The sequence below is a fragment of the Microcaecilia unicolor genome, chromosome 4 (assembly GCF_901765095.1).
Source record: "Microcaecilia unicolor chromosome 4, aMicUni1.1, whole genome shotgun sequence".
Taxonomy (NCBI): domain Eukaryota; kingdom Metazoa; phylum Chordata; class Amphibia; order Gymnophiona; family Siphonopidae; genus Microcaecilia; species Microcaecilia unicolor.
This window is the reverse complement of record NC_044034.1, coordinates 92,953,246-92,968,842: the sequence shown is the minus strand read 5'-3', so window position 1 is coordinate 92,968,842 and position 15,597 is coordinate 92,953,246. Positions and strand designations below refer to the sequence as shown.

Genomic DNA, 15,597 nt, shown 5'->3' with positions numbered 1-15,597 from the left:
TTGGATTTCAGCAAAAAACTTTGACACGGTTCCGCACAGGTGACTGATAAATTGAGTGCCCTCGGTATGTGACCTAGAGTAACTGATTGGGTTAAAAATTGGTTGAATGGTAGGAGACAGAGGGTAGTGGTAAATGGAGCTTGCTCTGAAGAAAAGGATGTCATCAGTGGAGTACCGCAGGGATCGGTCCTAGGGCCGGCTCTTTTTAACGTCTTTGTGAGCGATATTGCTGAAGGGCTGTCTGGTAAGGTTTGTCGCTTTGCGGATGATACTAAGCTCTGCAACAGAGTGGACACCCTGGAGGGTGTGAATGACATGAGGAAGGACCTAACAAAGCTAGAGAAATAGACTGATATTTGGCAACTAAGGTTTAATCCCAAAAAATGCAGGGTCATGCACTTGGGTCGCAAAAATCCGAGGGAATGGTACAGTATAGGGGGTGAAGTGCTTCAGTGTACGAAGGAAGAGCGGGACTTGGGGGTGATTGTGTCTGTTGACCTTAAAGCTTCCAAACAGGTAGGAAAAGCGACGGTAAAAGCCAGAAGGATGTTTGGGTGCATAAAGAGAGGCATGACCAGCAGGAAAAAGGAGATGATAGTGCCATTGTATAAGTCTCTAGTGAGGCCCCATTTGGAGTACTGCGTGCAGTGCTGGAGACCGCACCTATGGAAAGATGTAAACAGGATGGAGTCGGTCCAGAGGGCGGCTACGAAATTAGTAAGCGGTCTTGAATGCAAAAATTATAGGGACAGGCTTATGAACCTCAACATGTATACGCTGGAAGAGAAGAGGGTGAGAGGAGACATGATAGAAACGTTTAAATATCTCAAGGGTATTTATGTACAGGAAGAGAGCCTTTTTCAAATGAAGGAGAGCTCTGGAATGAGGGGGCATATGACAAAGTTAAGAGGGAATAGGCTTAGGAGTAACCTAAGGAAGTATTATTTCACAGAAAGGGTGGTGAAGGTGGTGGAGTCTAGGACTGTTCCAGAATTTAAAAAGGCATGGGATAAGCATGTGGGATCGTTTAGGAACAGGAAGAATTAGGGGTTACAGAGGATAAGCAGACTGGACGGGTCATATGGCCTTTATCTGCCGTCATGTTTCTGTGTGACCTGGTATTTCTCACTTCATGCCCCTCACCTGGCCAGCAGCGTTGAGGACATGCTGCTTTTGGTTGGTTCAGGCCCTTTCCCTCTGCTGTGTCCTGCCTCCTCTGACGGAGCTTCCTGTTTCTTGCAGGTGTGATAGGCAATAGTTGGAATAAACAATAGTTCTTTCAAGTCTACCTGGCTACTAATTTTTATGAACTTTTTCTCCTATAGCTTATCCAAATCTCTTTTGAAAAAGCTGCTGTGTTAGTTGCCTTGATGACATTCTCTGGCAATAGATTCCACAGTTTAAGTATGTGCCACATTAAAAAAAAAAATCTTTTCTACAATTAGATTCCCTAGCTAAAGTGTGTGCTACATTGAAAAAAATCGTAGAAAAGATTTTTTTTTTAATCTGCTGGTCATTAGTACTCAGAATTGGGCACCCTGCCTTTGATAAGCAATATATTCATAAATGGGGAAAAAAAAAGAAAAATGCTAGGAAAATAGCAAGAAGAAATACACCTATTTTCAGGAATATAAAGCAAGTTTATTTTAAATCAGAATCCCCCTGGTATCCATAGGGTAGCACTACCTCTACCATCTCCTCTTTCTCTTAGTTGTTCTTACATGTTGCTCAGTTTAGTCACTGTCTGGATTTGTCCTGAATCCAGACTTGCCAAGTCTCCCGCATTCTCCCACCGAGACACATTGCCACTACCGCTTCTCCCAAAGAGCAGCAGCGTCACCAAAACAGCAGAAAGCAAGCACAGAGCCACAACCTTCAGACATGCGCTGTTAGCTCTTCCCCTGCTGACATCAGCTTTCCGGTCTGGGGCAGTGCTGACAGCATGTGCCTGGAGGCTGCAGCCCCACACTTGCTCTTTGTTGTTTTGCTGGGGCTGCTGCTGCTGCTCATCGGGAGAAGAAGCAGTGACCAGGAAACAGAAGATACTGGGTGAAAGGGGAAGTAGGGGAGCATGGAGAGAGGGGAGGAAACATGATAGAGTGGGGACACTGGATAGAAGATGGATAGAGAGAGAGAGATGATGATGGGGACAGAAAGTGGGGAACACGCTGGATGGAAAAGTGCTAGAGAGAGAGAGAGGATGATGGGGAGAAAGGGGGCGACCATGGCTGGAACGATGGAGGGAGAGAAAGAGGTTAAGACGGTGGGAGGATGGGGATAGAAAGAGGGGAGATGCTGGATGGGAGGATGCAGAAGGAAGACACTGGAAGGATGGGGAGAGAAAGGGAAGATGCTGGATGGAAGGGTAGGGAGAGAAAGAGGGGAGACACTGGATGGAAGGGTAGGGAGAGAAAGAGGGGAGACGTTGGATAGAAGGATGGGAAGAGAAAAAAGGAAGCCACGATGGACGGGAGAGAAAGAGGGGAAGTGCAGGACAGAAAGGGGGAGAGGATAAACGTAATAAAAGACTGGAGAATAAGAGAAAGGGGCATAGGGGAGAACAAGGGTGAGGGAAAGATGAAAAACCATAGGTAGATCAAGTAAAAAGAGGGAAATTAAAGAGTGGATGGTGAGAATTAATTAAATCTGGACAGAGGCAGAAAAGTAAATTGAAGAAAACTGAAAGAAACAGGAGGGAGGAAAATGACAAGGACAGGAAACCTTGGCAAGAAAATTAAGAGAAGACAAAGGAAAGTAGAAACACGAGAATGGGATCAATACAATTGGGAAAAAGTAAATGACCAGGCAACAAAGGTAGAGAAAATAATTTTTTTATTAATTTAGGATAAAGTAATGTAGTAGCTGTGTTTATAAGGTTAATAAATACAAATAAAACACAAAATAGGAAATAGGATAATAACTTTATTTTGGACTAATTTAAAACATTTTTGACTAGCCTTCAGAGAGCAACACTTCTTTCCTCAAGTCAGGAGAGGGTACCATAACAGCAGTATACTGTCTTGACCTGACCTGAGGCAGGAGGTTTTGGCCTCTGCAAGCTAATGTAAAAAGGTATTAGGCTAGTCCAATAAAAAAAGGATCATCTTATTTTGCATTTTCAAGTTCCTTCACTGAGCATATGCAGGAGGTCAGGCATCGGTGGCTGAAGCACACTGCTGAATGCTGCACTGCTCAAACAGCATGGAAGGGGGCTCGTGTAGTGGACTTCTTCAGCTAGTGGGACTTGAGCATCTCCACCAGCAATTCAACCAGTGCCACAATTTTGGAGTCGACTTAAGCTCAAAGTGTGTGTGGGGGGGCTGAGGCCCCCTTGCAGTTATGCCCCTAGGGGAGTAGAGGCTGGATAGGGGGTATATAGAATGAACTGAAACATTCCCTCTTACCCATCGCTGCTGTCACTGGTGTAAAGAAAATATTTTCTGCAATGGCTGTGGGATTGAGGTATGCTAGGGGGTGGAGCCATGATGTAGAGTAGGTGGGGCCAAGGCAGAGTGGGGCAGGGTTGGGGCTTGTACTAAAATCCCCTCTCAAAAATCAGAACCCCTTGGCAGCTCGGTCAATCACACACTTACCATTCTTTTCTGAGAGAATATATTTTGTGCTCTTCCCTTCAAACCCCCATGCCTGTCATCCTCTCTTAATCGTATGATCAGGATCCTGAAATTAGTCCCTGTGAAACGCTGGGGATCTGTTGCATTCCTACCTTAGTATTTTTCATTGCTTTTGCTCATTTTTTTCTTTTATTGGCTAAATACTATAAGGTTTCAGATGCTATGTGGCTCAGTTGTATGCTCTGATCTGATTCAAAGTATATTCATTTGCACATTATCATTATATTATTAACTTCCAATGTTTTTGTAGGTGGTATGCTGAAAACCAAGGCACTGGATGGTGATCAGCCTCAGAAAAAGAAGAAGTTGTGCCTTGGCAAGAGCTGAAATGGAGTGTGAAACAAAGTTCTTTTAAGCACTTTTATATGCTCCCCTTTTACCTTTTAGAGCAAGAGGTGGGCAAACTTTATTTTTTTTGCACAGGACTACATTGTGACTCTCTCTCTTCTGTACCAGGGACTGGGAATCTTCCTCCCCCACCTCCCCAGGGCTCTGCCCTGGAAGTGAGGTTTTTCCCCACATTCACAGTACTACACAGACTGTTTACTCCAAATAGAAAAAAAGACAATTTACATGCCCCAGCTTGATAATGAAAAAAAGAAAATATGGTTTTTCAATGTTTGTAGCTTGGGAGGATAGTATTCTTTTATAACACCAGAATCCTCCCCTCAATGTCTTCCACCATCCTGCTGCACTTTCCCCCAGCCAGAACTGAGCACCCCACCGCCATCTGCTATGTTTCAGCCAGTAGATCCCAATCCTGGCACCAGTCATGTTGCTTGACACCAGTACTACCGTGGATGTCCTCCTAGACCAGTTAGGCCTGGTATAGATTCAATTCCCACTACTGCTCCTTGTGACTCTGGGCAAATCACTTAACCCTCCATTGATCCAGGCACAAAATAAGTACCTGTATATAATATGTAAACCACTTTGTTTGTAACCACAGACAGGCGCTATATCAAATTCCATCCCCTTTCCCTATGTTCATGCAGGCTGGGCTCCTGAGCTGAGCTGGAAACCCACTCTGTGCAGCATGCCTTCCAGGCCCTCCCATCCCACCCACTGAATCACAGCCAAGCAAGGGAAGCCAATGGATAGGGTGCAGTTTTGGCACCCCTGCCTCCCTTGTGCCCTGTGCAGGTGTACATACCTTGCTAAGCTTGACCTTACACTACATGTGCACACAGATGCTGCAGTAATCGATGAGCAGTAGGTTTGTGCTGGTGATAATTATCTATTTTTCACCACCTCTCAGATAGCCACACTCCTAATGAATATCCTTAAAATGGTACCCAATGTTCTGCTACTCTGTGCCAGAACTCACCCATCCTTGCCATAATTGATTCCTGGTGCACAGAACACAGCTGCTCTCACCAGCACTGATATTCCCATCTCCCCCCGGACATACACTTGTAACGTAACATAGCAGCATAGTAGATGATGGCAAATAAAGACCTGTATGGCTCATCTAGTCTGGCCAACAAGATAACTCATAGCATAAGGTATGATGTGATACTATATGTGTATACTTGATTTTGATTTGTCCTTGCCATTTTGAGAGCATAAGACCATAGAATACCCCAGCTACAGCAGGTACACCCCCCCCCCCACCCCAAAACTTCAGGAAAGATAACTTCAAATGAGTCTAAAGAGGGGAGGTCACAGCACCCAAAGATGCCGCCAAGGATGGCAATGGTGAAAGTCTTGAGTTGGCCTGGGTCTATGGGAATAAGATTCCACACACATATGAAGGGGAAACATCAACCCCTTGCGCCATGGTTATTCTGGTGATATCCTCATTGAAGGCTCAAATTATTCATGACATTGAGCCTTTTGATGGTGGTGTCAGTAAGGCAGTCCTGAAGTTAGAACAGCAAGAAGCTGAAGGCCGTAGAACTCAATCCCTAGATTCTGTTTTTCCTGTAGTTTGCCTACCCCTGCCTTACACAAATAAAGAGGGATTTTATTTTTTGATGTATGTAAAATGAACATTTAAAAAATTAGCATATTTGTATTGATATGAGTGAGTGTTTTATAGAGCCTTCAATCATTCTTTACTTGGAGCATATTCCCTTTTGGATCAGTTTAAACCAAAGGTGCTGTAAGATTATCTGAAGCTGTATGCTATTCTTAATTCTTGCTAACTGTAAAAAAAAAATGAATTACATATTTGAAAGGATGCAGAGAAGAGGGGCAGATCTTGCAAAACATGGCCTCAAGATGTTAAAGCAGTACATTATACAATTGCAGCAGTACCTCATTTTCCTGTCAAAATATAAAATGGATGCTGAGGACTCGGATAAAGGTGAAGAGCTACCAACAGCTAAAGCTGCAGCGACTCTCTCTTTTCAGAAACAACAAATGCAAAATTTTATAACTAAGCACTTAACTGAGAGTGTGTCTTTATGATGAGGGTTAACAGTAAATTGGAGTGACTGAGCGCCTATTCAACCCTGGTTGAGGACTGAGATTCTTTACTGTCACAGTATATGCAAAACTAACATAGTTGGAGGCATTGCCATCTCCCCACCCTCATTCTTCCTGAGAGTGATTCTTCATTTAGTACAAGAAACAAGAAGGTTGAAAGTAATAGTAATCATAAGGCAACGTCATAGGAAAGAAAACCTTGACAAATTTATATCTTCAGCAAGATTACATTTAGCAAAACACTAATAAAAAAAGGCACAAATATGTATGAATTGTTTTGCATTGAGGGGTCCTTTTACAAAGGTGTGCTAGTGGTTTTAGGGCACGCTAATCATTAGCATGCACTAGATGCTAGCAATGCCCATAGAAATATATGGGCGACTCTAATGTTTAGTGCATGCTAAAAATACTAGCGCACCTTTGTACAAGGACTCCTGAGTAAATAAGCTATCCTGAGAAGAACTCTTACACTACCATATCAGAACAAAGCAGCATTACTACTCAAAATAAGTATGAGCCATATAAAGGCAGTTCTGTGTTCATCATCAGACATTACGAATGTGCCATTTGATAGCATGCATTTGTTTTATTAGTGTGTTTTTAAACATGTCAAGCTCCATTTTATATAGATCATAGATATCAGAATTGAGATGTTTGGGTCAGGACATGTACAGTTTGATAGTATTTTAGAAAAGATCTGCTTAGGTGGAGCCTTTTCTGGAAAAGTGGAGGTTAGTAGGGCTGTAGCTGGATCTTCCTTCAAACGCTCATATACTGATTAGGTCACAAAATGTGTTTGTTGCAAAAACAGCTAGGACCCATAACTTATCTGCGTTTTGATCATTTCAATACTATATCTTCTATTTTTATTAACAAATTGTGGCAAATACTATTTTTGAGGAAGTTGTCCTAACAATATATGATTTATTTGACAACTACAAAAGTGAAAAAAAGAGTAATTCAGAATTAAGCAGGTTGCGTAGGGTTAGCCCCAGGCACAGGAACGTAGCATTTTAGGGCTACAGATTGCATATGTTCCTGAGACCTGGAACCTTATGTAGTGATACGCTTATATTTGAGATCTATTGTCACAGCCCCACCCCCCAAAAAATAAAAGATATTCACACTGTACAGGATTAGAAGCCATCATGGGTATTATATTGACACCCTCCAGTTGATTAGCAAGCATGTCAAAGACTTATTTGAACATATACATTGTTCACTTCTGGGAGTGCCTAAGGGGTCTTTTCCTAATGATTTGAATATGGCAGCAGAACCCATAGGAATAAAATGGGTTCTGAGGAAGATATGTGGTAACCTTAGTAAAATAACCCTTTAGACTCAAATGTATTTACTTGTTCTCAAGACTGTTTTAAGTCTGACTGGAAAACAGCATTACCCATGGCAGCTCCCTTTACAAACTATGGAGAGGTTTTAATACTTGTACATCTATACTTCCATTTGTTCTCAGTCATAGAGCAGTGTTTCACTGTTTTGTTTTTTTGTCTGTATATAAAACAAGTCTGTTGGCTTTTTACATTTCCCAGAATAAAAAAAATGTCCATCCTTCCACTAGACATACAGCAGAGGCTGCAGTGTTCTGCAGGCAGAGACACGTTTTGAGACTCCTAGCTAATCAGGTTGGCAGACTTTTGAGTTTGCTGTGAAGAAAGGTTAGAAGGTCCCTTCAGCCTTCTAAGGGCACATGTACCAGGACATACCATGTGCTGTGTGGGGAAGGTGGTTGCATGAGAGGGAAAAGGGGGGCGATAAAGGTAGAGTTTTTTGTTGTTGTTTTGTTTTAAAGAGAAAAGCATCCTTAAATTCAATTCTTGGGTGCATTTATAATGCTGTAATTATATCCTATAGTTGGTTCTGCATGCATGCTACTAACCTTTGAAACAACCAGAAACATTCATATTTTCCCCAGCTGCCCTGCATCTCTATATCTTCTTACAATCCTTGACACACACACACACTCACTCACTCTCACTCTCTCTCTCTCTATCTATATATATCTATATATATATATATATATATATATATATGGCATGAAGTTGCACGTAAGTTTTCCAGACCTCCAGCACCTGCTATACCACAAACTCTTACTACATCCATAGGTTTTGACTGAAGGTGCCTATAACAAATTAGTCTCAAAGTAAGAAGGTATAAGGATTTTCATTTGCATAATATCCTATTGTCTCACTGGAAGAAGTGCTAACATTCATTACAGCATTATAGTGAGTATGTCCTTGATATTTTCAACCATGTGGCAGTGCAGTTTTGGTGTTCTGGCAGTAGAGGGAGCACAGTGACACTTTAGTAGTGAAAAACATGCAGTGAATATGTAACATCAAGGTTGGGTTTTGCTTTTTCTAAGAGAGAGAAGTGATGTGGTAACTATGTTTGTCCACTTATAAAGTTATTAAAATAGAAATAAAATTAAAATAGTTCATTTTTATTGGACTAACAATACATTTTTTATTAGCTTTCAACGGCACTATCTTCAGATCAGAAATGAGCAGTGGCATTTCTAGACAGATAAAATTTGGGGTGGCAACAGGGGGGCCGTGCCAAAAAGACATTTCCACACATCATGCTCCTAACATTGACATTCACACTTCAGGCAGCCCTTAACACATACTTAAAATTTTTAAATAATTCAAACAACAATTTCTTTTTTGGAATAAAATTTGGCTGCAGCTTTATTTTCAAATATTAATTCATTTACTTAACATCAACTTAGTAACATATAATTTTCCACCAGGTTAACTTCAGAATGTGGTTAATAATGTTAAGCCCTTCGGTAACGAACTGGCTCACTTTCTCCCCACTTCACAGTGTGATTAATAATAATGTTAAGCCATTCGGTAACGAACTGGCTCACTTTCTTACCCCCTTACCCCCCTCCCCCCAGGTGACTTACGGTACCGTCAAGCCACCTCTTACTCATGGCGGTTCCGCCCACGAGTTCATTTCCATTTCATATATTTCATACAATTCCTTTAACCGCTTCTGGTGCCTCTTAAACCCCTCATCCAGGCCACAAGCGGTGACAGACTCCATCTTGTCACCGCTCCCCCATAACCAAAGCTGCCGCCAAATCCTTCTTTAAGCAGTCCTCCAACAAATCTTGGAGTGCACTCAAAAAGATATCGGTTCCAATATCGGACAGATGAACTCCATCCTGCCTATACAAACCTGCACAATCTGACGAGATCAAATCATGTGCTAACACCAAACCCCCCATTCTCCCCATAAATTTTGACACTTCCCAATTCACCCTGCGCCTCAACCGCTCAATACCTTTTGGATTAACTGCCCCCCTCCACACTCTTCTGGGAATAATCTGTGACCATACAATCACTGCTCCTGGAAAATAACTCATCACCTCCAATAATTCTGCTTTCATTAAACGAATTAACTGAACTCCTTTTACAGCACATAAATCATTTCCCCCCAAATGAATACAAATTAGAACTGGAGAAGAAAATCGCCGAGCTTGCAGTAATGCTGGCAACAACTGCTTCCAAGTCATTCCTCGTATGGCCAACCAGCGGATTCGAATACCAAATTCCACCAATCCCAGGTTGGATCCCCACTTTGATTCCAGAGCATGCTTGTGTGCCCAAAAGACATATGAATGTCCGCAGATCCATACACATATGTCCAGAGGCAATACATCTGTAAAAGAAACTAGAACAATTAGCATAAACCTAACCACTTCTCATCCCGAACATACCCTTTATATCTATTAGACCTCCATCTTCCCACCCGCTGAATTAAAGCCACTGAACCCCCTTCTTGGGCTACATTGGAAGCAGCACCAATTCGAAAGGAATGTGTCCCATACTCCTTTGGCTCCAAACCCATATATCTCAAACCTTTCTTAAGCACTGCTGCAAATTGATACCTCGTTAACGGCATACCATTGCTATGCACCAACCAAACCTCACCCCCCACCGGTCTTACACCATTGAACTCCACTGCACATTGCACTGGACAAAATTCCAAAGTCTTAGCCGCTCGCAGACTAATCCAAATGCCTTTTCCATCTTGGTCCGTTTTAGACTTCCTTAAATATATACGCAACACCCCCTTTTCCACCACCACATCCCTTCTTCTCAAACCTTCATCATCCATAGCTCGCGTTGATGAAGCTACCAACTCCCCAACCCTGCAAGCTGAAAAGAAGGCTACCACAAAAGCCACCTGAAATAACAATATTTCATATTTTGAAAAACAAATATTGGTTAATACCTTGCACAATTGCACTACCTGTGCATAAAATAGCGGCCTCCTCACCCTCTCCATTCGTGATTTCCCATGTTCTCTGGAAAAACCACACAATAATTTACGAATCAAATATTTCCCTGCTGGATCTCCCCAACCCAGCAATTTAGACACAAATGCTATTGCAGCCATCGTCTGAGATACCATCCCAAACGACCATTTATTATCCACTACAAAAGCAATAAGTCGGACCACTCTCTCTTCACAAATTGGGAAGACCAAATCCCAACCTCTGTCAGCCAGAAATGATAGGAATCGCCTCCATCCAACTCCATAAGCCTTCCAAGTATTAGGAGCTAATGCTCTCATCAACAGCGCCTCACAACCTCCTGAAAATTGTGCCACAAATCTTCGGACATCCGTGTAGGCTCCCAATCTGCTGACGGAGCCAAAGCTCTGAAACGATGTAACTGTAAACGAGATAACGCATCAGCAATCTCATTACAAACACCAGGCACATGTCTCGCTGTTAGCCATAAATTTAATTGCAAACATTTTAACACAATCAATCTCAACAGCTCCACTAACAGCGGACAACACGAATACTGCTTATTGATTGCCCATACTACTGACATGTTATCAGAATACAAGGCAATCCTCCTGTTACACAACCTCCGTTCCCATAGCCACAAAGCCACCCAAATTGGAAATAATTCCAACAAAGCTATATTCTTGCACAAACCCATCTCTCTCCACCATTGAGGCCACTCTTCCGCACACCATGCCCCTCCAAAATAAATCCCAAATCCAATTTCTCCCGACGCATCCGTGAATAATTGTAAATCCACACTTGAAACCAATACATCTTGCCAAACACAAGTTCCATTAAACACCGACAAAAATTCTCTCCAGATTTGCAAATCCGCTCGCACTGCCTGTGTCACACGCACTCTAAAATGCGCCTTCCGCAAACCAACTGTTAACAATGCTAAACGTCTCGAAAAAACTCGTCCCATAGGAATCACTCTCGTTGCAAAATTAAAATGCCCCAACAACGACTGAATCTCCTTCAACGTCACCTTTTTCTTGATGCATACCCTATCAATCTCCTGACGCAAAACCACAATCTTTTCTTTAGGCAGACGAGACTCCATTCTCACTGAATCCAACTCTATCCCCAAAAACACCAATTTGGTAACTGGGCCCTCACTTTTTTCTTTAGCCAAAGGCACACCCAACTCCTTTGCCACCGTTCTAAATGCTGACATCAAGGAAGCACACTGCAATGAATTTTCTGGACCCCCAAACAAAAAATCATCCAAATAATGAACAATAGAATCCCAACCACTAACCTGTTCCACTACCCAATGTAAAAATGTAGCAAATGCTTCAAAATAATTACAAGAAATAGAACAACCCATAGGCATACATTTATCAAAATAAAATTTACCTTCAAACTTAAATCCAAGCAACCTAAAAGCTGTAGGGTGCACTGGCAATAAACGGAAAGCTGCTTCAATGTCCGCTTTTCCCATCAATGCACCTTTTCCCAAATTCCTCAACAAATCCACCGCTTGTTCAAAACTAGCATATTGCACTGTACACAAATCCGGATCAATAAAACTATTTACACCAGAACCTTCAGGATAGGACAAATTATGAATCAACCTGTATGTACCCGGCTCTTTTTTCGGTATCATACCCAATGGAGACACTACCAAATTTTTAAGCGGCGGGTCAGCAAACGGTCCTGCTATCCGCCCAAGACTCAACTCCTTCATCAACTTTTTCCGAACCACCTCCGCATGCTGAATCACAGATACTGAATTCTTGCACTTATGATCCAACACTGGTCCCTCAAACGGGATCGGGAAACCTTCTGAAAAACCTACCCTCAGCAAATATGCATCACCACCACACGGATACAGACCCAACCAATTTTGTAACGCCGCTACATTAATAGGAGAAGGGGCCTTGCCAGCCCACACCTGGGCCGCCCATAGCTCCTCCCCTCCCCGACCTTCCCCGACCTCCCAATCCCCCTCTTGGACATTTAAACACAGGGTGGAATCCCTGACAGACACTGCAACAGTGTCTGAATCTGCAGGCAGGCCTATTACATCGTCCCGCATTAAATTGGAAACAAGCATTACCGGGGCTACTCCCTTTTCCCCCCAATCCGCTTGTCCCCACACTTCCTCCTCCTGCCATTCCAAAACTCCCTGTTCGACCAACGCCCATTCCCCCGGTATTTCCAACTGAGCCACTACCATACCCGGGAAATCCAGCAGAGGCTCCCGAACGAAAGGGAGGATTAACCGAAGGAGTAAAATTAGCAATCCACAAATCCACATCTCTCACACCCCAATTCTCAGATTTGTCCTTCGCCAAACTCCGCCTAAACTGCTCATCATAATTTACCCAAGCCCAACCTCCATACATTTTATAAGCTCTCAAAATTAAATCACAGTAATTCTATAAACCCGGATAAAGAGCAGGTTTCTGACTTCCCAACACACTCGCAAAAACATGAAAACTTAACCAATTCATGATTGTCTTTGGTACCCTCCCTCTTTTCTTCTTTCCTTCTTCCTTACCCCCATCCTTCCCCCCATTAACATCCCTATCACGCACTAACAAGGCAAATAAATCTATATATTTTCCTTTTAAATTCTCTGCTTCCATTTTAACGTTATATAACAATCCAGAGGGGCAATATTACATAATGTATGACCCATCCTCGAACCCATAAATATACCTGCCATTTGATTCTCCCGCATCCCACTTACAACATTCCCCCTTTCCACCTCTACTTCATCCGAAGAAGATGAAGAAGACCCTGATGAATCCCAGGAGTCTGAGGATTCCCATACCTGCATAGGATCACCTGTTCCACCCCTCCTCTGCCTTTTTCACTATCCAACCGTCTTACCACATGACACAAATTCCGCAAAAATTTTTTATTCCGCAGCTTCTTTCTCAAACCTTTTCCCGTCACCCCCTTTTTTCCCAACTACCCCGATCTCTAACCCCCTCCCGTACTTCCCCTCCCCCCCGCCCCCTTCTATATCCAGATACACACAATTCCTCCAACTCACCCATTGCTCTCCCAGAAGAAGGCCCCTCCAACGGATCCTCCGCCGCAGCATCCTGCAAAGGAACATCACCACGGGTCCGCATACCACCTGCCATCGCACTGGTTGCCGTCCCACATTCCATCTTGCTACCCCTCTCCTGCTCAATATTCAATCCCACCTGACACCCCATTTCCACACCTTGTCCACCACTCACCCCTTCTGCAACATCAGCATCTCACCCTATATTCCCCATACCCCCTTTTGCACTCCCCCCTCCAGACACATTCATCCCATGTTTCTTTTTTCCACTCACTTTACCCCCACTTTTCACAATCTTCTTTGGCCCCATTAAACAGTATTTGATTTATTTATTATTTACTATTATATATATATATATATATATTTATTTAATATAATCAATTACCCACAATCACACTCTCCCCGCTCCCAAGCAAACACCTCTTCAATTTTGAGTCCCTTAATCTCTCCTTTTAAAAGGTTACACTGCTGATTTAGGTCCCCTAATTTGCCCATCCAGTTCCTGACCAGGGTTGCACCTGCTTAGCTTCCTGCTTTTGCCATGTGACATACACCATCACCATGTGGGTGGCCCCCAATAAAAACTCTACCCCTCCTCCTCACCTACCCAACTCACTGTTCACACTTTCTTTCCCCACTGTAAAATCACCACAATCCAAACATATCCATCCAATCCCTCCCCTTCAAACTCCCAAAATTACCCACGAAACGCTCACCCCACCCCCCTTTCCACACACATACGTCACCCCCCACTTGCACAGCCCCACACACCAAATAAAACCGCCAACTCCCAAATTACTTCCTTGCTCCGCTTCAAATAAACACCCCCAACACCTCGCAAACCGGAAGTGCCTTCCCAACACACTTTAACTCACCCACCCCCTCCCAACGTAACACACACTTCAAAAACCCCGTTTTTCCGCCCAGCAACCAAAAACCAACCCAAATCACTTTCCCAAATTCCCCTCCGTACTCCATCCTCCTCACCTCCGCGAAACCGGAAGTGCCGTCGCGATTCGCGATGTTTTCTACGACGCCACTGCCAAGCACCAGCCTCCCCCACCTCAGGTAATCTTTAAAAGGGAATCGAACCAGCAACCTTCTGATTACAAGCTCAGTGCTCTAGCCAGTGCTCCACTGATTAGACATAAGAATTCTTTTCGTTTTTTCACTTTTAAACCCCCCCCCAACTTCTCTTTCACTCCCTCCTATTCACCCTAACCCTCTCCTACCTAACTAAAAACTAATTCTGAGCGCCCAAATCTTCCCTATCCTAGCACTTCCCTTCCAGCCAATCCTATCCCTTAATTCCTACCCAATCCCCTTTCTCCCTTTCCTGTTGCTAACCTAAACACTAACTACTTCCAAACTAACTCCCTCCTGCAACTCCCCCCCCCCCTTTCCTTTCTTCTTCTGGCTGCCTGGCTTCAGCCAATGTTAACACCCTCACAGCTTAACTGTGAGGGCTTCCTTTCCCTACCTCCACACTTTTAAATTAGGCAATAAAAGACACCATGGCCTTCTATACATAATGAAGCCCTCCCTCTCCCCCCAGCCAGTTTTAGCTATCCAATAAAAACACAATTATAACTGATAACCCCCCATCATTCAACAAATTCTATGTGGGAGTGGTCTGGATTCTCTGAGGACAAGCAGGCTAGACAATTCTGACATGGGTGACGTCATCTACATCACTTGGTACGGAATGCTTTTATAGCATAGTATATCTTTTAGAGCAAATGAAAACACCGCCACTGCACAAGCGTGAGTGCCTCCCCATCCTCCACAAGAGCACAGGACCATCAAGCTCTCTTCATCTGCAGTGAGAATGCTCTGCTTATGGTTCCTCACAGCATCTGGTGCATCTGTTCTTTTTGAGCTTTTGTGTGCCTTCCCTACAATAATTTTTCCAATTTTGTGTTTTTCCCTTTATCACCATTGAGTTGTGTGATTTGGCCATGGCTGTTTTCCCTTCCATGTTATCGAAGATTCCCAGTGGCTTCAAGTACTGTGCTTAGTGCAATTGGACCATCTCTGGCACTGACATTCATTCCTGGTGGCTCCAGTGTTTGGGGCCAGACCACAACACTATTAACTGTGGGCCTCTTTCACAAAGCTGCGCTACTGATGCTCGGTGCAGCAAATGAGAGGAAGTCCATTCAGTGGGCTTCCTCTCATTTGCCACA

General features: G+C 43.3%; 1 protein-coding gene across 1 annotated transcript in view; it reads left to right on the top strand.

Moving 5' to 3' along the window:
- The window catches only part of LOC115468631 (cytidine and dCMP deaminase domain-containing protein 1-like), a 51,673-nt gene extending 47,138 nt beyond the window's left edge, over positions 1-4,535 (top strand). The window contains exon 9 of the mRNA XM_030200474.1: positions 3,883-4,535. Within this exon, the coding sequence (XP_030056334.1) occupies positions 3,883-3,959 (77 nt within the window). The 3' untranslated portion in view covers positions 3,960-4,535. The remainder of the gene's footprint in view (positions 1-3,882) is intronic.
- Positions 4,536-15,597: the final 11,062 nt, after the last annotated feature.